Source organism: Oncorhynchus gorbuscha, linkage group LG11 (genome assembly GCF_021184085.1).
Source record: "Oncorhynchus gorbuscha isolate QuinsamMale2020 ecotype Even-year linkage group LG11, OgorEven_v1.0, whole genome shotgun sequence".
Lineage (NCBI taxonomy): Eukaryota > Metazoa > Chordata > Actinopteri > Salmoniformes > Salmonidae > Oncorhynchus > Oncorhynchus gorbuscha.
The window spans coordinates 85,107,945-85,133,017 of NC_060183.1; the positions used below are offsets into that span (position 1 = coordinate 85,107,945).

At 48.5% G+C, this 25,073-nt stretch overlaps 1 protein-coding gene across 1 annotated transcript in view; it reads left to right on the top strand.

Annotated features, from left to right (window-relative positions):
* LOC124047739 (sorting nexin-30-like) overlaps positions 1-25,073 on the top strand; it is a 78,831-nt gene that overhangs the window by 38,660 nt on the left and 15,098 nt on the right. The window contains exons 3-4 of the mRNA XM_046368044.1: positions 13,467-13,577; positions 17,638-17,796. Coding sequence (XP_046224000.1) covers positions 13,467-13,577; positions 17,638-17,796 — 270 coding nt within the window. The remainder of the gene's footprint in view (positions 1-13,466; positions 13,578-17,637; positions 17,797-25,073) is intronic.

The following is a 25,073-nucleotide window of genomic DNA, read 5'->3' on the forward strand; positions in this document are numbered from 1 at the left end:
TTAGTTTTAGTGTGAAATGCAATCAGGCATTTTAGTTTTAGTGTGGAATGCAATCAGGCATTTTAGTTTTAGTGTGGAATGCAATCAGGCATTTTAGTTTTAGTGTGGAATGCAATCAGGCATTTTAGTTTTAGTGTGGAATGCAATCAGGCATTTTAGTTTTAGTGTGAAATGCAATCAGGCATTTTAGTTTTAGTGTGAAATGCAATCAGGCATTTTAGTTTTAGTGTGGAATGCAATCAGGCATTTTAGTTTTAGTGTGGAATGCAATCAGGCATTTTAGTTTTAGTGTGAAATGCAATCAGGCATTTTAGTTTTAGTGTGAAATGCAATCAGGCATTTTAGTTTTAGTGTGAAATGCAATCAGGCATTTTAGTTTTAGTGTGAAATGCAATCAGGCATTTTAGTTTTAGTGTGGAATGCAATCAGGCATTTTAGTTTTAGTGTGAAATGCAATCAGGCATTTTAGTTTTAAAATACCAAAGGGACTGAATAATTAGTGTAAACAATAAACAGGCCTAAACCGTTCCATTTAGTGACGGTCTTGGCTGTAATAAATGTTTTATATAAAAAACAGACTCTCTGGTACGCTTGTCATCTATTTAATAATCTTTACATTGTTCCAAAAGGTCAGAAAAACAATATTGTAATCTAACAGCAAACATAATATGGACGCGGCGCTCGCTTCTTACCATCTTTTTCTTGATCTCCAGTATTTTCCACAACGAGTCACATTTATTCCACACGCTAGACTTCCCCTTTACCTCCTGAGCAACCAGTAAACATTCCCCCGTTTCGAGTTTATTTATCAGGTCCTCTGCATCCATCTTGCTGTCACGCGTGTTATGGTGTTCAGAGTTTGTTAGAACCAATTTATTGATTTGATTATGATATACTGTATAGGTCAGGCCCTATCGATGCATACACGTGTCACGCAAAGAGAGCAAGGGTTGTGGGAATGGGGAATTTTTTTTTCCTAAACAAATGAGGGATATCGGAAACAGATCTTTTCATACAGAAGAGGCTGTAATTATGTATCAGCTTCAGCAACAAGGACAGCGCTATAAACACTGTTGATGTTCTGTGGTTGTCGCTGCAGCAGGGAGGAGAGAGACAATGGGTTCTAGTCACAGGAAGGAGAGAGACAATGGGTTCTAGTCACGGAGGAGAGAGAGACAATGGGTTCTAGTCACAGGGAGGAGAGAGAGACAATGGGTTCTAGTCACAGGGAGGAGAGAGAGACAATGGGTTCTAGTCACAGGGAGGAGAGAGAGACAATGGGTTCTAGTCACAGGGAGGAGAGAGAGACAATGGGTTCTAGTCACAGGGAGGAGAGAGAGACAATGGGTTCTAGTCACAGGGAGGAGAGGGAGACAATGGGTTCTAGTCACAGGGAGGAGAGAGAGACAATGGGTTCTAGTCACAGGGAGGAGAGAGAGACAATGGGTTCTAGTCACAGGGAGGAGAGAGAGACAATGGGTTCTAGTCACAGGGAGGAGAGAGAGACAATGGGTTCTAGTCACAGGGAGGAGAGAGAGACAATGGGTTCTAGTCACAGGGAGGAGAGAGACAATGGGTTCTAGTCACAGTCACAGGGAGGAGAGAGAGACAATGGGTTCTAGTCACAGGGAGGAGAGAGAGACAATGGGTTCTAGTCACAGGGAGGAGAGAGAGACAATGGGTTCTAGTCACAGGGAGGAGAGAGAGACAATGGGTTCTAGTCACAGGGAGGAGAGAGAGACGATGGGTTCTAGTCACAGGGAGGAGAGAGAGACTATGGGTTCTAGTCACAGGGAGGAGAGAGAGACGATGGGTTCTAGTCACAGGGAGGAGAGAGAGACGATGGGTTCTAGTCACAGGGAGGAGAGAGAGACGATGGGTTCTAGTCACAGGGAGGAGAGAGAGACGATGGGTTCTAGTCACAGGGAGGAGAGAGAGACGATGGGTTCTAGTCACAGGGAGGAGAGAGAGACGATGGGTTCTAGTCACAGGGAGGAGAGAGAGACGATGGGTTCTAGTCACAGGGAGGAGAGAGAGACGATGGGTTCTAGTCACAGGGAGGAGAGAGAGACAATGGGTTCTAGTCACAGGGAGGAGAGAGACAATGGGTTCTAGTCACAGGGAGGAGAGAGACACAATGGGTTCTAGTCACAGGGAGGAGAGAGACAATGGGTTCTAGTCACAGGGAGGAGAGAGAGACAATGGGTTCTAGTCACAGGGAGGAGAGAGAGACAATGGGTTCTAGTCACAGGGAGGAGAGAGACAATGGGTTCTAGTCACAGGGAGGAGAGAGACAATGGGTTTTAGTCACGGGGATGAGAGACACACAATGGGTTCTAGTCACGGGGAGGAGAGAGACACAATGGGTTCTAGTCGCGGGGAGGAGAGGGAGACAATGGGTTCTAGTCGCGGGGAGGAGAGAGAGACAATGGGTTCTAGTCGCGGGGAGGAGAGGGAGACAATGGGTTCTAGTCGCGGGGAGGAGAGGGAGACAATGGGTTCTAGTCGCGGGGAGGAGAGAGAGACAATGGGTTCTAGTCGCGGGGAGGAGAGAGAGACAATGGGTTCTAGTCGCGGGGAGGAGAGAGAGACAATGGGTTCTAGTCGCGGGGAGGAGAGAGAGACAATGGGTTCTAGTCGCGGGGAGGAGAGAGAGACAATGGGTTCTAGTCGCGGGGAGGAGAGAGAGACAATGGGTTCTAGTCGCGGGGAGGAGAGAGAGACAATGGGTTCTAGTCGCGGGGAGGAGAGAGAGACAATGGGTTCTAGTCGCAGGGAGGAGAGAGAGACAATGGGTTCTAGTCGCAGGGAGGAGAGAGACAATGGGTTCTAGTCGCAGGGAGGAGAGAGAGACAATGGGTTCTAGTCGCAGGGAGGGAGAGGAGACAATGGGTTCTACAATGGGTTATAGTCGCAGGGGAGGAGAGAGAGACAATGGGTTCTAGTCACAGGGAGGAGAGAGAGACAATGGGTTCTAGTCACAGGGAGGAGAGAGAGACAATGGGTTCTAGTCACAGGGAGGAGAGAGAGACAATGGGTTCTAGTCGCAGGGAGGAGAGAGAGACAATGGGTTCTAGTCGCAGGGAGGAGAGAGAGACAATGGGTTCTAGTCGCAGGGAGGAGAGAGAGACAATGGGTTCTAGTCGCAGGGAGGACAGAGAGACAATGGGTTCTAGTCGCAGTCACAGGGAGGACAGAGAGACAATGGGTTCTAGTCACATGGAGGACAGAGAGACAATGGGTTCTAGTCACACAGTCACATGGAGGAGAGAGAGACAATGGGTTCTAGTCACATGGAGGAGAGGGAGACAATGGGTTTTCGTCACAGGGAGGAGAGAGACAATGGGTTCTAGTCACAGGGAGGAGAGAGAGACAATGGGTTCTAGTCACAGGGAGGAGAGAGAGAGAGACAATGGGTTCTAGTCACAGGGAGGAGAGAGAGACAATGGGTTCTAGTCACAGGGAGGAGAGAGAGAGACAATGGGTTCTAGTCACAGGGAGGAGAGAGAGACAATGGGTTCTAGTCACAGGGAGAGAGAGACGATGGGTTCTAGTCACAGGGAGGAGAGAGAGACAATGGGTTCTAGTCACAGGGAGGAGAGAGAGACAATGGGTTCTAGTCACAGGGAGGAGAGAGAGACAATGGGTTCTAGTCACAGTCACAGGGAGGAGAGAGAGACAATGGGTTCTAGTCACAGGGAGGAGAGAGACAATGGGTGCTAGTCACAGTCACAGGGAGGACAGAGAAAATGGGTTCTAGTCACAGGGAGGAGAGAGACAATGGGTTCTAGTCACAGTCACAGGGAGGAGAGAGACAATGGGTTCTAGTCACAGGGAAGAGAGAGACAATGGGTTCTAGTCACAGTCACAGGGAGGAGAGAGAGACAATGGGTTCTAGTCACATGAGGGACAGAGAGACAATGTGTTCTAGTCACACAGTCACAGGGAGGACAGAGAGACAATGGGTTCTAGTCACAGGGAAGAGAGAGACAATGGGTTCAAGTCACACAGTCACATGGAGGAGAGAGAGACAATGGGTTCTAGTCACAGGGAGGAGAGAGAGACAATGGGTTCTAGTCACAGGGAGGAGAGAGGAGAGCGAGACAATGGGTTCTAGTCACAGGGAGGAGAGAGTGACAATGGGTTCTAGTCACAGGGAGGAGAGAGTGACAATGGGTTCTAGTCACAGGGAGGAGAGAGAGACAATGGGTTCTAGTCACAGGGAGGAGAGAGAGACAATGGGTTCTAGTCACAGGGAGGAGAGAGAGACAATGGGTTCTAGTCACAGGGAGGAGAGAGACAATGGGTTCTAGTCACAGGGAGGAGAGAGGAGAGCGAGACAATGGGTTCTAGTCACAGGGAGGAGAGAGTGACAATGGGTTCTAGTCACAGGGAGGAGAGAGAGACAATGGGTTCTAGTCACAGGGAGGAGAGAGAGACAATGGGTTCTAGTCACAGGGAGGAGAGAGAGACAATGGGTTCTAGTCACAGGGAGGAGAGAGAGACAATGGGTTCTAGTCACAGGGAGGAGAGAGAGACAATGGGTTCTAGTCACAGGGAGGAGAGAGAGACAATGGGTTCTAGTCACAGGGACAGGAGGACAGAGACAATGGGTTCTAGTCACAGGGAGGGAGAGAGACAATGGGTTCTAGTCACAGGGAGGAGAGAGAGACAATGGGTTCTAGTCACATGGAGGAGAGAGAGACAATGGGTTCTAGTCACAGGGAGAGAGAGAGACAATGGGTTCTAGTCACAGGGAGGAGAGAGAGACAATGGGTTCTAGTCACAGGGAGGAGAGACAATGGGTTCTAGTCACAGTCACAGGGAGGAGAGAGAGACAATGTGTTCTAGTCACACAGTCACAGGGAGGACAGAGAGACAATGGGTTCTAGTCACAGGGAAGAGAGAGACAATGGGTTCTAGTCACACAGTCACATGGAGGAGAGAGAGAATGGGTTCTAGTCACATGGAGGAGAGGGAGACAATGGGTTTTCGTCACAGGGAGGAGAGAGACAATGGGTTCTAGTCACAGGGAGGAGAGAGAGACAATGGGTTCTAGTCACAGGGAGGAGAGAGAGACAATGGGTTCTAGTCACAGGGAGGAGAGAGGAGAGAGAGACAATGGGTTCTAGTCACAGGGAGGAGAGACAATGGGTTCTAGTCACAGGGAGGAGAGAGAGACAATGGGTTCTAGTCACAGTCACAGGGAGGAGAGAGAGACAATGGGTTCTAGTCACAGGGAGGAGAGAGAGACAATGGGTTCTAGTCACAGGGAGGAGAGAGACAATGGGTTCTAGTCACAGTCACAGGGAGGACAGAGAGACAATGGGTTCTAGTCACAGGGAAGAGAGAGACAATGGGTTCTAGTCACAGTCACAGGGAGGAGAGAGACAATGGGTTCTAGTCACATGGAGGAGAGAGAGACAATGGGTTCTAGTCACAGGGAAGAGAGAGACAATGGGTTCTAGTCACAGTCACGGGGAGGAGAGAGAGACAATGGGTTCTAGTCACATGGAGGACAGAGAGACAATGTGTTCTAGTCACACAGTCACAGGGAGGACAGAGAGACAATGGGTTCTAGTCACACAGTCACATGGAGGAGAGGGAGACAATGGGTTCTAGTCACAGGGAGGAGAGAGACAATGGGTTCTAGTCACAGGGAGGAGAGAGACAATGGGTTCTAGTCACAGTCACAGGGAGGAGAGAGACAATGGGTTCTAGTCACAGGGAGGAGAGAGACAATGGGTTCTAGTCACAGGGAGGAGAGAGACAATGGGTTCTAGTCACAGGGAGGAGAGAGACAATGGGTTCTAGTCACAGGGAGGAGAGAGAGACAATGGGTTCTAGTCACAGGGAGGAGAGAGAGAGAGACAATGGGTTCTAGTCACAGGGAGGAGAGAGGAGACAGAGACAATGGGTTCTAGTCACATGGAGGAGAGGGAGACAATGGGTTCTAGTCACAGGGAGGAGAGAGACAATGGGTTCTAGTCACAGGGAGGAGAGAGAGACAATGGGTTCTAGTCACAGGGAGGAGAGAGGAGAGAGAGACAATGGGTTCTAGTCACAGGGAGGAGAGCGAGACAATGGGTTCTAGTCACAGGGAGGAGAGAGGAGAGAGAGACAATGGGTTCTAGTCACAGGGAGGAGAGAGAGACAATGGGTTCTAGTCACAGGGAGGAGAGAGACAATGGGTTCTAGTCACAGTCACAGGGAGGAGAGAGAGACAATGGGTTCTAGTCACAGTCACAGGGAGGACAGAGAGAATGGGTTCTAGTCACAGGGAAGAGAGAGACAATGGGTTCTAGTCACAGTCACAGGGAGGAGAGAGACAATGGGTTCTAGTCACAGGGAGGAGAGAGGAGAGAGAGACAATGGGTTCTAGTCACAGGGAGGAGAGAGAGACAATGGGTTCTAGTCACAGGGAGGAGAGAGAGACAATGGGTTCTAGTCACAGGGAGGAGAGAGAGACAATTGGTTCCAGTCACAGTCACAGGGAGGAGAGAGAGACAATGGGTTCTAGTCACAGGGAGGAGAGAGACAATGGGTTCTAGTCACAGGGAGGAGAGAGACAATGGGTTCTAGTCACAGGGAGGAGAGAGACAATGGGTTCTAGTCACAGGGAAGAGAGAGACAATGGGTTCTAGTCACATGGAGGAGAGAGAGACAATGGGTTCTAGTCACAGGGAAGAGAGACAATGGGTTCTAGTCACAGTCACAGGGAGGAGAGAGAGACAATGGGTTCTAGTCACAGGGAGGAGAGAGACAATGGGTTCTAGTCACAGGGAGGAGAGAGAGACAATGGGTTCTAGTCCCAGGGAAGAGAGAGACGATGGGTTCTAGTCACAGTCACAGGGAGGAGAGAGAGACGATGGGTTCTAGTCACAGGGAGGAGAGAGAGACAATGGGTTCTAGTCACAGGGAGGAGAGAGAGACAATGGGTTCTAGTCCCAGGGAAGAGAGAGAGACAATGGGTTCTAGTCACAGTCACAGGGAGGAGAGAGAGACAATGGGTTCTAGTCACAGGGAGGAGAGAGGAGAGAGAGACAATGGGTTCTAGTCACAGGGAGGAGAGAGAGACAATGGGTTCTAGTCCCAGGGAGGAGAGAGAGACAATGGGTTCTAGTCCCAGGGAGGAGAGAGAGACAATTGGTTCTAGTCACAGGGAGGAGAGAGAGACAATTGGTTCTAGTCACAGGGAGGAGAGAGAGACAATTGGTTCTAGTCACAGTCACAGGGATGTGAGAGAGACAATGGGTTCTAGTCACAGGGAGGAGAGAGACAATGAGTTCTAGTCACAGGGAAGAGAGAGACAATGGGTTCTAGTCACATGGAGGAGAGACAATGGGTTCTAGTCACAGGGAAGAGAGAGACAATGGGTTCTAGTCACAGTCACAGGGAGGAGAGAGAGACAATGGGTTCTAGTCACAGGGAAGAGAGAGACAATGGGTTCTAGTCACAGTCACAGGGAGGAGAGAGAGACAATGGGTTCTAGTCACAGTCACAGGGAGGAGAGAGAGACAATGGGTTCTAGTCACATGGAGGACAGAGAGACAATGTGTTCTAGTCACACAGTCACAGGGAGGACAGAGAGACAATGGGTTCTAGTCACACAGTCACAGGGAAGAGAGAGACAATGGGTTCTAGTCACACAGTCACATGGAGGAGAGAGAGACAATGGGTTCTAGTCACAGGGAGGAGAGAGACAATGGGTTCTAGTCACAGGGAGGAGAGAGACAATGGGTTCTAGTCACAGGGAGGACAGAGAGACAATGGGTTCTAGTCACAGGAAGGAGAGAGAGACAATGGGTTCTAGTCACAGGGAGGAGAGAGAGACAATGGGTTCTAGTCACAGGGAGGAGAGAGAGACAATGGGTTCTAGTCACAGGGAGGAGAGAGAGACAATGGGTTCTAGTCACACAGTCACAGGGAGGAGAGAGAGACAATGGGTTCTAGTCACAGGGAGGAGAGAGACAATGGGTTCTAGTCACAGGGAGGAGAGAGAGACAATGGGTTCTAGTCACAGTCACAGGGAGGAGAGAGAGACAATGGGTTCTAGTCACAGGGAGGAGAGAGAGACAATGGGTTCTAGTCACAGGGAGGAGAGAGAGACAATGGGTTCTAGTCACAGGGAGGAGAGAGAGACAATGGGTTCTAGTCACAGGGAGGAGAGAGAGACAATGGGTTCTAGTCACAGGGAGGAGAGAGAGACAATGGGTTCTAGTCACAGGGAGGAGAGAGACAATGGGTTCTAGTCACAGGGAAGAGAGACAATGGGTTCTAGTCACAGGGAGGAGAGAGACAATGGGTTCTAGTCACAGGGAGGAGAGAGACAATGGGTTCTAGTCACAGGGAAGAGAGACAATGGGTTCTAGTCACAGGGAAGAGAGACAATGGGTTCTAGTCACAGGGAAGAGAGACAATGGGTTATTATTATTATTATTATTAGTCACAGGGAGGAGAGAGACAATGGGTTCTAGTCACAGGGAGGAGAGAGACAATGGGTTCTAGTCACAGGGAAGAGAGACAATGGGTTCTAGTCACAGGGAAGAGAGACAATGGGTTCTAGTCACAGGGAGGAGAGAGACAATGGGTTCTAGTCACAGGGAGGAGAGAGACAATGGGTTCTAGTCACAGGGAGGAGAGAGAGACAATGGGTTCTAGTCACAGGGAGGAGAGAGAGACAATGGGTTCTAGTCACAGGGAGGAGAGAGACAATGGGTTCTAGTCACAGGGAGGAGAGAGAGACAATGGGTTCTAGTCACAGGGAGGAGAGAGAGACAATGGGTTCTAGTCACAGGGAGGAGAGAGAGACAATGGGTTCTAGTCACAGGGAGGAGAGAGACAATGGGTTCTAGTCACAGGGAGGAGAGAGACAATGGGTTCTAGTCACAGGGAGGAGAGAGACAATGGGTTCTAGTCACAGGGAGGAGAGAGACAATGGGTTCTAGTCACAGGGAGGAGAGAGACAATGGGTTCTAGTCACAGGGAGGAGAGAGAGACAATGGGTTCTAGTCACAGGGAGGAGAGAGACAATGGGTTCTAGTCACAGGGAGGAGAGAGGAGAGAGAGACAATGGGTTCTAGTCACAGGGAGGAGAGACAATGGGTTCTAGTCACAGGGAGGAGAGACAATGGGTTCTAGTCACAGGGAGGAGAGACAATGGGTTCTAGTCACAGGGAGGAGAGAGACAATGGGTTCTAGTCACAGGGAGGAGAGAGACAATGGGTTCTAGTCACAGGGAAGAGAGACAATGGGTTCTAGTCACAGGGAGGAGAGAGAGACAATGGGTTCTAGTCACAGGGAGGACAATGGGTTCTAGTCACAGAGACAATGGGTTCTAGTCACAGGGAAGAGAGACGATGGGTTCTAGTCACAGGGAGGAGAGAGAGACAATGGGTTCTAGTCACAGGGAAGAGAGACGATGGGTTCTAGTCACAGGGAGGAGAGAGACAATGGGTTCTAGTCACAGGGAGGAGAGAGACAATGGGTTCTAGTCACAGGGAGGAGAGAGACAATGGGTTCTAGTCACAGGGAGGAGAGACAATGGGTTCTAGTCACAGGGAGGAGAGAGACAATGGGTTCTAGTCACAGGGAGGAGAGAGACAATGGGTTCTAGTCACAGGGAAGAGAGACAATGGGTTCTAGTCACAGGGAAGAGAGACAATGGGTTCTAGTCACAGGGAGGAGAGAGAGACAATGGGTTCTAGTCACAGGGAGGAGAGAGACAATGGGTTCTAGTCACAGGGAGGAGAGAGAGACAATGGGTTCTAGTCACAGGGAAGAGAGACGATGGGTTCTAGTCACAGGGAGGAGAGAGACAATGGGTTCTAGTCACAGGGAGGAGAGAGAGACAATGGGTTCTAGTCACAGGGAGGAGAGAGACAATGGGTTCTAGTCACAGGGAAGAGAGACAATGGGTTCTAGTCACAGGGAGGAGAGAGACAATGGGTTCTAGTCACAGGGAAGAGAGACAATGGGTTCTAGTCACAGGGAGGAGAGAGAGACAATGGGTTCTAGTCACAGGGAAGAGAGACAATGGGTTCTAGTCACAGGGAAGAGAGACAATGGGTTCTAGTCACAGGGAGGAGAGAGACAATGGGTTCTAGTCACAGGGAAGAGAGACAATGGGTTCTAGTCACAGGGAGGAGAGAGACAATGGGTTCTAGTCACAGGGAGGAGAGAGACAATGGGTTCTAGTCACAGGGAGGAGAGAGACAATGGGTTCTAGTCACAGGGAGGAGAGAGACAATGGGTTCTAGTCACAGGGAGGAGAGACAATGGGTTCTAGTCACAGGGAGGAGAGACAATGGGTTCTAGTCACAGGGAGGAGAGACGATGGGTTCTAGTCACAGGGAAGAGAGACAATGGGTTCTAGTCACAGGGAGGAGAGAGACAATGGGTTCTAGTCACAGGGAGGAGAGAGAGACAATGGGTTCTAGTCACAGGGAGGAGAGAGAGACAATGGGTTCTAGTCACAGGGAGGAGACAATGGGTTCTAGTCACAGGGAGACAATGGGTTCTAGTCACAGGGAGGAGAGAGACAATGGGTTCTAGTCACAGGGAGGAGAGAGAGACAATGGGTTCTAGTCACAGGGAGGAGAGAGACAATGGGTTCTAGTCACAGGGAGGAGAGAGACAATGGGTTCTAGTCACAGGGAGGAGAGAGACAATGGGTTCTAGTCACAGGGAGGAGAGAGACAATGGGTTCTAGTCACAGGGAGGAGAGAGACAATGGGTTCTAGTCACAGGGAGGAGAGAGGAGAGACAATGGGTTCTAGTCACAGGGAGGAGAGAGAGACAATGGGTTCTAGTCACAGGGAGGAGAGAGACAATGGGTTCTAGTCACAGGGAGGAGAGAGAGACAATGGGTTCTAGTCACAGGGAGGAGAGAGAGACAATGGGTTCTAGTCACAGGGAGGAGAGAGAGACAATGGGTTCTAGTCACAGGGAGGAGAGACAATGGGTTCTAGTCACAGGGAGGAGAGACAATGGGTTCTAGTCACAGGGAGGAGAGAGGAGAGAGAGACAATGGGTTCTAGTCACAGGGAGGAGAGAGAGACAATGGGTTCTAGTCACAGGGAGGAGAGAGAGACAATGGGTTCTAGTCACAGGGAGGAGAGACAATGGGTTCTAGTCACAGGGAGGAGAGACAATGGGTTCTAGTCACAGGGAGGAGAGAGGAGAGAGAGACAATGGGTTCTAGTCACAGGGAGGAGAGAGAGACAATGGGTTCTAGTCACAGGGAGGAGAGAGACAATGGGTTCTAGTCACAGGGAGGAGAGAGAGACAATGGGTTCTAGTCACAGGGAGGAGAGAGAGACAATGGGTTCTAGTCACAGGGAGGAGAGAGGTATTTTTAGTCGGGGACAGTCCTACGGTATTCTTGGATTTCAGTGCGGCCTCTCTGGTCCAGTTCTGATTTGGTTTAGGACATATTTAACCGATCAATAGTTATTTTGTCACCCTTGGTGAACATAACTCAATACATATCAAATGAGGCTTTCCACAAGGTTTGATTTTGGGTCCGTTTCTGTTCAGTTTGTTATATATGTTACCCGGTGCCATCATTATCAGAAAGCACAGATTTTCACTGCTAGGCAGATACACAACTTTACATCTCTCTGTCGCCAGAGGATTTTAGCTCCACGGATAAATTATTCGACTGTATTAGTGATTTTAAATGGGTGGCTCAACTTCCAACAGCTAAATCAAGACAATACAGAGGTACTTATTGTTAGAGCCAAAGCACAGAGAGAATCTTGACGCGCATTTTTATTCACGGGCAATAAAGATAAAACACCAGGTAAAAAACCTAGTTGTTATTTTCGATTCTGAACTACATTTTGAATCACACGTTAGGAATGTGACCAAAATAGCTTTTTACCACCTGAGGAACATTGCCACGGTGCAGCTGTTTCTCTCTCAGGCTGATACAGGGAGCCTGATCCATGCTTATATTACAAGCAGGCTTGTTGGCTTTGGGGATGACCAGTAAGATGTAGCGCGTGCTACGGGTGGGTGTTGTTATCGTGACCAGTGAGCTGAGAAGGCGGGGCTTTACCTAGCAGAGACGTATAGATGACTTGCAGCCAGTGGGTCTGGCGACGAATATGTAGCAGGGCCAGCCGACGAGAGCATACAGGTCGCCGTGGTGAGTGGTATGAGGTGATTTGGTAACAAAACGGATGGCACTGTGATAGACTGAATCCAGTTTATAGTTGCGGTGAGTCCCTGTCCTAGATTCAGACCTTTCAGGTGAGAAAAAACATCCCCCAGATAGGCCAGTCGTGTGAGAAACTCGTCAAGCGGTCAGGCAAGTGAAAACTTTAATCTCGTCTCTCAATTTAAAACTATATGTGTCAATACTCCTTGATAACCAGCGCACTTCTGTACATTGTAAAAGCGTTACATGGTCACTGCCCATATCATTGCACAGTGCAGAAAATAAACGAGAGTTCAGGGGCCTTGCTTTAACAAAGTTAACCATTTTCACTGTAGTGTCCAAAATGTCTTTCAATCTGTCAGGTATTCCCTTGGCAGCAAGAGCCTCTCGTGGTTGCTGCAGTGTACTGTACCCGAGTGGCCTCTGGAGCAACTGGAGCAACTGTCTCCCTGCGTGGCTTTTGCTCCATCAGTACAGACCCCTTCACCAGCAGCAGCTCCCCCGTTATGTCTCCCTTAATGTGATTGGATGAGTAACTTTTTGCTCCATCAGATTGGATGAGACCCCATTCATTGAGCAGCCATGTGATTGGATGAGTAACGGTCCATGTGATTGGATGAGTAACGGTCCATGTGATTGGATGAGTAACGGTCCATGTGATTGGATGAGTGGAATTGGATGAGTAACCCATGTGATTGGATGAGTAACGGTCCATGTGATTGGAATGTCCATGATTGGATGAGTAACGGTCCATGTGATTGGATGAGTAACGGTCCATGTGATTGGATGAGTAACGGTCCATGTGATTGGATGAGTAACGGTCCATGTGATTGGATGAGTAACGGTCCATGTGATTGGATGAGTAACGGTCCATGTGATTGGATGAGTAACGGTCCATGTGATTGGATGAGTAACGGTTAATGTGATTGGATGTTAATTATTTGACCAGGCCGCCTGTATATGACATTGTGTTGTTATTTGACTGAACACTAGATGGTTTCATTGTATTTTTGGCAGTGAAACGAGGCTGAGAGGAAAAAGCCTAACCCAAAAATGGAAAATATAAATGGACTGTTTGAAAAAATGTGAAGGGGAAAAAAAAGTAAAAAAATTAAAAAGTTTAATATATTTATAGTATTCTTTTGAAAATGTGAATCACATTTGTATTTGGCGTACCCCCGACGGCATTGTGTGTACCCCAGTTTGGGAATACCTACTCCAGACTGGTGGAGTTTGACCTACCTCAGTACTCTGAGGCTAGGTAACACAGTGTAACCCTCCATGTCTCTCTCTCTCTCTCCAGACAACGCGGGTGGAGTTTGACCTACCAGAGTACACCGTGAGGAGACGCTACCAGGACTTTGATTGGCTCAGGACCAAGTTGGAGGATAGTCAGCCTACACATCTCATACCAGTAGGTAACCCTTAACCCCTGACCCTAGACTACACATCTCATACCAGTAGGTAACCCTTAACCCCTGACCCTAGACTACACATCTCATACCAGTAGGTAACCCTTAACCCCTGACCCTAGACTACACATCTCATACCAGTAGGACTAACCTCATACCAGTAACCCCCCCTGACCCTAGACTACACATCTCATACCAGTAGGTAACCCTTAACCCTAGACTACACATCTCATACCAGTAGGTAACCCTTAACCCCTGACCCTAGACTACACATCTCATACCAGTAGGTAACCCCTGACCCTAGACTACACATCTCATACCAGTAGGTAACCCCTGACCCTAGACTACACATCTCATACCAGTAGGTAACCCTTAACCCCTGACCCTAGACTACACATCTCATACCAGTAGGTAACCCTTAACCCCTGACCCTAGACTACACATCTCATACCAGTAGGTAACCCTTAACCCCTGACCCTAGACTACACATCTCATACCAGTAGGTAACCCTTAACCCCTGACCCTAGACTACACATCTCATACCAGTAGGTAACCCTTAACCCTAGACTACACATCTCATACCAGTAGGTAACTCTTAACCCCTGACCCTAGACTACACATCTCATACCAGTAGGTAACCCTTAACCCTAGACTACACATCTCATACCAGTAGGTAACCCTTAACCCCTGACCCTAGACTACACATCTCATACCAGTAGGTAACCCCTGACCCTAGACTACACATCTCATACCAGTAGGTAACCCTTAACCCCTGACCCTAGACTACACATCTCATACCAGTAGGTAACCCTTAACCCCTGACCCTAGACTACACATCTCATACCAGTAGGTAACCCTTAACCCCTGACCCTAGACTACACATCTCATACCAGTAGGTGACCCTTAACCCCTGACCCTAGACTACACATCTCATACCAGTAGGTAACCCTTAACCCCTGACCCTAGACTACACATCTCATACCAGTAGGTAACCCTTAACCCCTGACCCTAGACTACACATCTCATACCAGTAGGTAACCCCCTAGACTAACCTCATACCAGTAGGTAACCTTAACCCCTGACCCTAGACTACACATCTCATACCAGTAGGTAACCCTTAACCCCTGACCCTAGACTACACATCTCATACCAGTAGGTAACCCTTAACCCTAGACTACACATCTCATACCAGTAGGTAACCCTTAACCCCTGACCCTAGACTACACATCTCATACCAGTAGGTAACCCTTAACCCCTGACCCTAGACTACACATCTCATACCAGTAGGTAACCCTTAACCCTAGACTACACATCTCATACCAGTAGGTAACTCTTAACCCCTGACCCTAGACTACACATCTCATACCAGTAGGTAACCCTTAACCCCTGACCCTAGACTACACATCTCATACCAGTAGGTAACCCTTAACCCTAGACTACACATCTCATACCAGTAGGTAACCCTTAACCCCTGACCCTAGACTACACATCTCATACCAGTAGGTAACCCTTAACCCCTGACCCTAGACTACACATCTCGTCTTTGGCCGATGGCAACACAGATCTTTGACACTCTCACTCAATTAAATTTCAGTTTCAATTCATCAGAAACATGTGTCAACATTGTCAAAGAAAATGAACTAGATAATAAACAGAAGTGAAATAAACAATAAAAATGAACAGTAAACTTTACACTCACAAAAGAATAAAGACTTTACAAATGTCATATTATATATATATATATATACATACAGTGTTATAATGATGTGCAAATGCTTTAAGTACAAAAGGGAAAATAAATAAACATAAATATGGGTTGTATTTACAATGGTGTTTGTTCTTCACTGGTTGCCCTTTTCTCGTGGCAACAGGTCACACATCTTGCTGCTGTGACGGCACACTGTGGTATTTCACCCAGTAGATATGGGAGTTTATCAAAATTGAATTTGTTTTCAAATTCTTTGTGGGTCTGTGTAATCTGAGGGAAATATGTGTCTCTATGGTCATACAATAGAGGGAAATATGTGTCTCTAATATGGTCATACATTTGGCAGGAGGTTAGCAAGTGCAGCTCAGTTTCCACCTCATTTTGTGGGCAGTGTGCACAAAGCCTGTCTTCTCTTGAGAGCCAGGTCTGCCTACGACAGCCTTTCTCAGTAGCAAGGCTATGCTCACAGGTCTGGCTGAATCTGTGCAGAAGATCTAGATGCTGCTGTAGGCCCTCCTTGGTTGGGGACAGAAGCACCAGATCATCAGCAAACAGTAGACATTTGACTTCAGATTCTAGTAGGATGAGGCCGGGTGCTGCAGACCGTTCTAGTGCCCGTGCCAATTCGTTGATATATGTTGAAGAGGGTGGGGCTTAAGCTGCATCCCTGTCTCACACTTCGGCCCTGTGGGAAGAAATGTGTGTTTTTTTATGCCAATTGAATAATGTTGTAGGTTTTTTTCCCCAACATTGAGTTTTGAGTGAAAAGCTTTTTAGAAATCAAAAAAAGCATGAGAAGACTTTTCCTTTGTTTTGGTTTGTTTGGTTGTCAATTAGGGTGTGCAGGGTGAATACATGGTCTGTCGTAATGTAGTTTGATAAAAATCTAATTTGACATTTGCTCAGTACATTGTTTTCACTGAGGAAATGTACGAGTCTGTTGTTAATGATAATGCAGAGGATTTTCCCAAGGTTGCTGTTGACGCATATCCCACGGTAATTATTGGGGTCAAATTTGTCTCCACTTTTGAGGAGTGAGGTGATCAGTCCTTGGTTCCAAATATTGGGGAAGATGCCAGAGTGGAGGATGATGTTAAAGAGTTTTAGTTCCGCCAATTGGAATTTGTGGTCCGTATATTTTATCATTTCATTAAGGATACCATCAACACCACAGGCCTTTTGGGTTGGAGGGTTTGTATTTTGTCCTGTAGTTCATTCAATGTAATTGGAGAATCCAGCAGGTTCTGGAAGTCTTTAATAGTTGATTCTAAGATTTGTATTTGATCATTTATATGTTTACACTCTCTCTCTCTGTCCCCCCCAATCTCAATTTCTCTCGCTCTCTCTCTCCTGTCTCGCTCTCTCTCTCCTGTCTCGCTCTCTCTCTCCTGTCTCGCTCTCTCTCTCCTGTCTCGCTCTCTCTCTCCTGTCTCGCTCTCTCTCTCCTGTCTCGCTCTCTCTCTCCTGTCTCGCTCTCTCTCTCCTGTCTCGCTCTCTCTCTCCTGTCTCGCTCTCTCTCTCCTGTCTCGCTCTCTCTCTCCTGTCTCGCTCTCTCTCTCTGTCTCGCTCTCTCTCTCCTGTCTCGCTCTCTCTCTCCTGTCTCGTCTCTCTCTCTCCTGTCTCGCTCTCTCTCTCCTGTCTCGCTCTCTCTCTCCTGTCTCGCTCTCTCTCTCCTGTCTCGCTCTCTCTCTCCTGTCTCGCTCTCTCTCTCCTGTCTCGCTCTCTCTCTCCTGTCTCGCTCTCTCTCTCCTGTCTCGCTCTCTCTCTCCTGTCTCGCTCTCTCTCTCCTGTCTCGCTCTCTCTCTCCTGTCTCGCTCTCTCTCTCCTGTCTCGCTCTCTCTCTCCTGTCTCGCTCTCTCTCTCCTGTCTCGCTCTCTCTCTCCTGTCTCGCTCTCTCTCTCCTGTCTCGCTCTCTCTCTCTGTCTCGCTCTCTCTCTCCTGTCTCGCTCTCTCTCTCCTGTCTCGCTCTCTCTCTCCTGTCTCGCTCTCGCTCTCCTGTCTCGCTCTCGCTCTCCTGTCTCGCTCTCGCTCTCCTGTCTCGCTCTCGCTCTCCTGTCTCGCTCTCGCTCTCCTGTCTCGCTCTCGCTCTCCTGTCTCGCTCTCGCTCTCCTGTCTCGCTCTCGCTCTCCTGTCTCGCTCTCGCTCTCCTGTCTCGCTCTCTCTCGCTCTCTCTCTCCTGTCTCGCTCTGTCTCGCTCTCTTTCGCTCTGTCTCGCTCTGTCTCGCTCTCTTTCGCTCTGTCTCGCTCTCTTTCGCTCTGTCTCGCTCTCTTTCGCTCTGTCTCGCTCTCTTTCGCTCTGTCTCACTCTCTCCTGTCTTCCTCGATCTATCTTGTGCTCTCTCTGCCACCTCCAGCCCCTCCCTGAGAAGTTTGTGATGAAGGGCGTGGTGGACCGGTTCTCTGAGGAGTTTGTTGAGACGAGGAGGAAAGCTCTGGATAAGTTCCTGAAGAGAGTGGCTGACCATCCTGTCCTGTCGTTCAACGAACACTTAAACTCCTTCCTCTCTGCCAAGGTATGTTAGTAGAGCTCTTCTACCAGAGCCCGATGGGCCCAGACGTTATCGGGTTAGGACCGGGTAGGGGCTGTTTTTCATCAATGCCTGAGGTATGGTTAGGACTTGGGTAGAATTCAATTGATTACATTTGAAGCCATTTGTTCGTGCTCTGCTGCTGCAGTAAAGTCTGACTGATCATAACGTGGTGTCAGAAGTGCTTCAACCTTGTCAAATATAAGACAGGAAAGATGATTTGTTTAGGAAAAAAAAAATGTTCCTTGAGTTGTCGGAGTTTAGACCAAAAAGTAGCCAACAGCAAAGTACTCTGTCAAGTCTATTCGTCGTTGAGCAGAGCCAGAGATACATTTGAGAAGATGGGAAATCGTATTTACACGGAAGGTTCAGGGAGTGACTGACTAGCAGAGGAAGTTTGTGGTTTCGGGCCGGGCCTTAAATTAGGCATAATAATTCGGGCCTGGCCTGAAGGTCACTGGCATGGGAACAGCTCAGGCTTAACATTGATGCAGGGCTCTATATAGTATGTTAGCATGGGAGTTAACATTGATGCAGGGCTCTATATAGTATGTTAGCATGGGAGTTAACATTGATGCAGGGCTCTATATAGTATGTTAGCATGGGAGTTAACATTGATGCAGGGCTCTATATAGTATGTTAGCATGGGAGTTAACATTGATGCAGGGCTCTATATAGTATGTTAGCATGGGAGTTAACATTGATGCAGGGCTCTATATAGTATGTTAGCATGGGAGTTAACATTGATGCAGGGCTCTATATAGTATGTTAGCATGGGAGTTAACATTGATGCAGGGCTCTATATAGTATGTTAGCATGGGAGTTAACATTGATGCAGGGCTCTATACAGTATGTTAGCATGGGAGGTAGGACAATACTGTAAATATCACTCTCTCGTAAATTAAATAAAGTTTTAAGGAGCATCCAATCAACGTCTTTCAAACGTCAGTTAGTCTAATATTGTAACAGTGGTGGACAAGGCTCTACCCTGCGTGTTGTGGTGTTAACCTGCGTGTTGTGTTGTTAACCTGCGTGTTGTGTTGTGGTGTTACCCTGCGAGTTGTGGTGTTAACCTGCGTGTTGTGGTGTTAACCTGCATGTTGTGTTGTGGTGTTAACCTGCGTGTTGTGGTGTTAACCTGCGTGTTGTGTTGTGGTGTTAACCTGCGTGTTGTGTTGTGGTGTTAACCTGCGTGTTGTGTTGTGGTGTTAACCTGCGTGTTGTGGTGTTAACCTGCGTGTTGTGGTGTTGACCTGCGTGTTGTGGTGTTAACCTGCGTGTTGTGGTGTGGTGTTAACCTGCGTGTCGTGGTGTGGTGTTAACCTGCGTGTGGTGTTGTGGTGTTAACCTGCGTGTGGTGTTGTGGTGTTAACCTGCGTGTTGTGTTGTGGTGTTAACCTGCGTGTTGTGGTGTTAACCTGCGTGTTGTGTTGTGGTGTTAACCTGCGTGTTGTGTGTTAACCTGCGTGTTGTTGTTGTTAACCTGCGTGTTGTGTTGTGGTGTTAACCTGCGTGTTGTGTTGTGGTGTTAACCTGCGTGTTGTGGTGTTAACCTGCGTGTTGTGGTGTTAACCTGTTGTGTTGTGGTGTTAACCTGCGTGTTGTGTTGTGGTGTTAACCTGCGTGTTGTGGTGTTAACCTGCGTGTTGTGGTGTTAACCTGCGTGTTGTGGTGTTAACCTGCGTGTTGTGGTGTTAACCTGCGTGTTGTGGTGTTAACCTGCGTGTTGTGGTGTTAACCTGCGTGTTGTGTTGTGGTGTTAACCTGCGTGTTGTGTTGTGGTGTTAACCTGCGTGTTGTGTTGTGGTGTTAACCTGCGTGTTGTGTTGTGTTGTTAACCTGCGTGTTGTGTTGTGGTGTTAACCTGCGTGTTGTGGTGTTAACCTGCGTGTTGTGGTAACCTGCGTGTTGTGGTGTTAACCTGTGTTGTGGTGTTAACCTGCGTGTTGTGTTGTGGTGTTAACCTGTGTTGTGGTGTTAACGTGTTGTGTTGTGGTGTTAACCTGCGTGTTGTGTTGTGGTGTTAACCTGCGTGTTGTGTTGTGGTGTTAACCTGCGTGTTGTGGTGTTAACCTGTTGTGTTAACCTCGTGGTGTTAACCTGCGTGTTGTGGTGTTAACCTGCGTGTTGTGTTGTGGTGTTAACCTGCGTGTTGTGGTGTTAACCTGCGTGTTGTGGTGTTAACCTGCGTGTTGTGGTGTTAACCTGCGTGTTGTGGTGTTAACCTGCGTGTTGTGTTGTGGTGTTAACCTGCGTGTTGTGTTGTGGTGTTAACCTGCGTGTTGTGGTGTTAACCTGCGTGTTGTGGTGTTAACCTGCGTGTTGTGGTGTTAACCTGTGTTGTGGTGTTAACCTGCGTGTTGTGGTGTTAACCTGCGTGTTGTGGTGTTAACCTGCGTGTTGTGGTGTTAACCTGCGTGTGGTGTTGTGGTGTTAACCTGCGTGTGGTGTTGTGGTGTTAACCTGCGTGTGGTGGTGTTAACCTGCGTGTGGTGTTGTTAACCTGCGTGTGGTGGTGTTAACCTGCGTGTGGTGGTGTTAACCTGCGTGTTGTGGTGTTAACCTGCGTGTTGTGGTGTTAACCTGTGTTGTGTTGTGGTGTTAACCTGCGTGTTGTGGTGTTAACCTGCGTGTTGTGGTGTTAACCTGCGTGTTGTGGTGTTAACCTGCGTGTTGTGGTGTTAACCTGCGTGTTGTGGTGTTAACCTGCGTGTTGTGGTGTTAACCTGCGTGTTGTGGTGTTAACCTGCGTGTTGTGGTGTTAACCTGCGTGTTGTGTTGTGGTGTTAACCTGCGTGTTGTGTTGTGGTGTTAACCTGCGTGTTGTGTGGTGTTAACCTGCGTGTTGTGGTGTTAACCTGCGTGTTGTGGTGTTAACCTGCGTGTTGTGGTGTGTTGTGGTGTTAACCTGCGTGTTGTGGTGTGTTGTGGTGTTAACCTGCGTGTTGTGGTGTTAACCTGCGTGTTGTGGTGTTAACCTGCGTGTGTGGTGTGTGTGGTGTTAACCTGCGTGTTGTGGTGTTAACCTGCGTGTTGTGGTGTGTTGTGGTGTTAACCTGCGTGTTGTGGTGTGTTGTGGTGTTAACCTGCGTGTTGTGGTGTTAACCTGCGTGTTGTGGTGTTAACCTGCGTGTTGTGTTGTGGTGTTAACCTGCGTGTTGTGTGTTGTTAACCTGCGTGTTTTGTTGTGGTGTTAACCTGCGTGTTGTGGTGTTAACCTGCGTGTTGTGGTGTTAACCTGCGTGTTGTGGTGTTAACCTGCGTGTGGTGTTAACCTGCGTGTTAACCTGCGTGTTGTTGTGTGTTAACCTGCGTGTGTGTTAACCTGCGTGTGTTAACCTGCGTGTTGTGATGTTAACCTGCGAGTTGTGGTGTTAACCTGTGTTGTGGTGTTAACCTGCGTGTTGTGGTGTTAACCTGCGTGTTGTGGTGTTAACCTGCGTGTTGTGGTGTTAACCTGTGTTGTGGTGTTAACCTGCGTGTTGTGGTGTTAACCTGCGTGTTGTGGTGTTAACCTGCGTTGTGTGTTGTGGTGTTAACCTGCGTGTTGTGGTGTGTGTTAACCTGCGTGTTGTGGTGTTAACCTGCGTGTTGTGGTGTTAACCTGCGTGTTGTGGTGTTAACCTGTGTTGTGGTGTAACCTGCGTGTTGTGTTGTGGTGTTAACCTGCGTGTTGTGTTGTGGTGTTAACCTGCGTGTTGTGTTAACCTGTGGTGTTAACCTGTGTTGTGGTGTTAACCTGCGTGTGGTGTTAACCTGCGTGTTGTGGTGTTAACCTTGTGGTGTTAACTGTTGTGGTGTTAACCTGCGTGTTGTGTTGTGGTGTTAACCTGCGTGTTGTGTGTGTTAACCTGCGTGTTGTGGTGTGGTGTTAACCTGCGTGTTGTGGTGTGTGTGTTAACCTGCGTGTTGTGGTGTTAACCTGCGTGTTGTGTTGTGGTGTTAACCTGCGTGTTGTGGTGTGATGTTAACCTGCGTGTTGTGGTGTTAACCTGCGTGTTGTGTTGTGTGTTAACCTGCGTGTGTGTGGTGTTAACCTGCGTGTTGTGGTGTTAACCTGCGTGTTGTGGTGTTAACCTGCGTGTTGTGTTGTGTTTAACCTGTTGTGGTGTTAACCTGTGTTGTGGTGTTAACCTGCGTTGTGTGTGGTGTTAACCTGTGTGTTGTGGTGTTAACCTGCGTGTTGTGGTGTTAACCTGCGTGTTGTGTTGTTAACCTGCGTGTTGTGTTGTGGTGTTAACCTGCGTGTTGTGGTGTTAACCTGTGTTGTGTGTAACCTGCGTGTGGTGTTAACCTGGTGTGTGTGTGTTAACCTGCGTGTTGTGGTGTTAACCTGCGTGTTGTTAACCTGGTGTTAACCTGTGTTGTGGTGTTAACCTAACCTGCGTGTTGTGTTGTGGTGTTAACCTGCGTGTTGTGGTGTTAACCTGCGTGTTGTGGTGTTAACCTGCGTGTTGTGTGTGTGTTAACCTGCGTGTTGTTAACCTGTTGTGTTGTTAACCTGCGTGTGGTGTTAACCTGTGTGGTGTTAACCTGCGTGTGGTGTTAAACCTGTGTGTGTTAACCTGCGTGTTGTGGTGTTAACCTGCGTGTTGTGGTGTTAACCTGCGTGTTGTGGTGTTAACCTGCGTGTTGTGTTGTGGTGTTAACCTGCGTGTTGTGTTGTGGTGTTAACCTGCGTTGTTGTGTTGTGGTGTTAACCTGCGTGTTGTGTTTAACCTGTGTGTTAACCTGCGTGTTGTGGTGTTAACCTGCGTGTTGTGTGTGTTAACCTGCGTGTTGTGGTGTTTAACCTGTTGTGGTGTTAACCTGCGTGTTGTGGTGTTAACCTGCGTGTTGTGGTGTTAACCTGCGTGTTGTGGTGTTAACCTGCGTGTTGTGTTGTGGTGTTAACCTGCGTGTTGTGGTGTTAACCTGCGTGTGTTAACCTGCGTGTTGTGGTGTGTAACCTGCGTGTTGTGGTGTTAACCTGCGTGTTGTGGTGTTAACCTGCGTGTTGTGGTGTTAACCTGCGTGTTGTGGTGGTGTTAACCTGCGTGTTGTGTGTTGTGTGTTAACCTGCGTGTTGTTAACCTGCGTGTGTGGTGTTAACCTGCGTGTTGTGTTGTGGTGTTAACCTGTTGTGGTGTTAACCTGCGTGTTGTGGTGTTAACCTGCGTGTTGTGGTGTTAACCTGTGTGTGTGTTAACCTGCGTGTGGTGTGTTGTGGTGTTAACCTGCGTGTTGTGGTGTTAACCTGCGTGTTGTGGTGTTAACCTGCGTGTTGTGGTGTTAACCTGTTAACCTGCGTGTTGTGGTGTTAACCTGCGTGTTGTGGTGTTAACCTGCGTGTGTTGTGGTGTTAACCTGCGTGTTGTGTTTAACCTGCGTGTTGTGGTGTTAACCTGTGTTTGTGGTGTTAACCTGCGTGTTGTGGTGTTAACCTGCGTGTTGTGGTGTTAACCTGCGTGTTGTGTTGTTAACCTGCGTGTTGTGTTAACCTGCGTGTTGTGGTGTTAACCTGCGTGTTGTGTTGTGTTGTTAACCTGCGTGTTGTGTTGTGGTGTTAACCTGCGTGTTGTGGTGTTAACCTGCATGTTGTGGTGTTAACCTGCGTGTTGTGGTATTAACCTGCGTGTTGTGTTGTGGTGTTAACATGCGTGTTGTGTTGTGGTGTTAACCTGCGTGTTGTGTTGTGGTGTTAACCTGCGTGTTGTGTTGTGGTGTTAACCTGCGTGTTGTGGTGTTAACCTGCGTGTTGTGGTGTTAACCTGCGTGTTGTGGTGTTAACCTGCGTGTTGTGGTGTTAACCTGCGTGTTGTGGTGTTAACCTGCGTGTTGTGGTGTTAACCTGCGTGTTGTGGTGTTAACCTGCGTGTTGTGGTGTTAACCTGCGTGTTGTGGTGTTAACCTGCGTGTTGTGGTGTTAACCTGCGTGTTGTGGTGTTAACCTGCGTGTTGTGGTGTTAACCTGCGTGTTGTGGTGTTAACCTGCGTGTTGTGGTGTTAACCTGCGTGTTGTGGTGTTAACCTGCGTGTTGTGGTGTTAACCTGCGTGTGGTGTTGTGGTGTTAACCTGCGTGTGGTGTTGTGGTGTTAACCTGCGTGTTGTGGTGTTAACCTGCGTGTGTGTGTTGTTAACCTGCGTGTTGTGGTGTTAACCTGCGTGTTGTGGTGTTAACCTGCGTGTTGTGGTGTTAACCTGCGTGTTGTGATGTTAACCTGCGTGTTGTGGTGTGTTGTGGTGTTAACCTGCGTGTTGTGTTGTGGTGTTAACCTGCGTGTTGTGGTGTTAACCTGCGTGTTGTGGTGTTAACCTGCGTGTTGTGTTGTGGTGTTAACCTGCGTGTTGTGTTGTGGTGTTAACCTGCGTGTTGTGTTGTGGTGTTAACCTGCGTGTTGTGGTGTTAACCTGCGTGTTGTGGTGTGTTGTGGTGTTAACCTGCGTGTTGTGGTGTTAACCTGCGTGTTGTGTTGTGGTGTTAACCTGCGTGTTGTGTTGTGGTGTTAACCTGCGTGTTGTGTTGTGGTGTTAACCTGCGTGTTGTGGTGTTAACCTGCGTGTTGTGGTGTGTTGTGGTGTTAACCTGCGTGTTGTGGTGTGTTGTGGTGTTAACCTGCGTGTTGTGGTGTTAACCTGCGTGGTGTGGTGTGTTGTGGTGTTAACCTGCGTGTTGTGGTGTGTTGTGGTGTTAACCTGCGTGTTGTGGTGTGTTGTGGTGTTAACCTGCGTGTTGTGGTGTGTTGTGGTGTTAACCTGCGAGTTGTGGTGTTAACCTGCGTGTTGTGGTGTGTTGTGGTGTTAACCTGCGTGTTGTGGTGTGTTGTGGTGTTAACCTGCGTGTTGTGTTGTGGTGTTAACCTGCGTGTTGTGGTGTTAACCTGCGTGTTGTGGTGTTAACCTGCGTGTTGTGGTGTTAACCTGCGAGTTGTGGTGTTAACCTGCGTGTGGTGTTGTGGTGTTAACCTGCGTGTTGTGGTGTTAACCTGCGTGTTGTGGTGTTAACCTGCGTGTTGTGGTGTTAACCTGCGTGTTGTGGTGTTAACCTGCGTGTTGTGGTGTTAACCTGTGTTGTTAACCTGCGTGTTGTGGTGTTAACCTGCGTGTTGTGGTGTTAACCTGCGTGTTGTGGTGTTAACCTGCGTGTTGTGTTGTGGTGTTAACCTGCGTGTTGTGTTGTGGTGTTAACCTGCGTGTTGTGTTGTGGTGTTAACCTGCGTGTTGTGGTGTTAACCTGCGTGTTGTGGTGTTAACCTGCGTGTTGTGGTGTTAACCTGCGTGT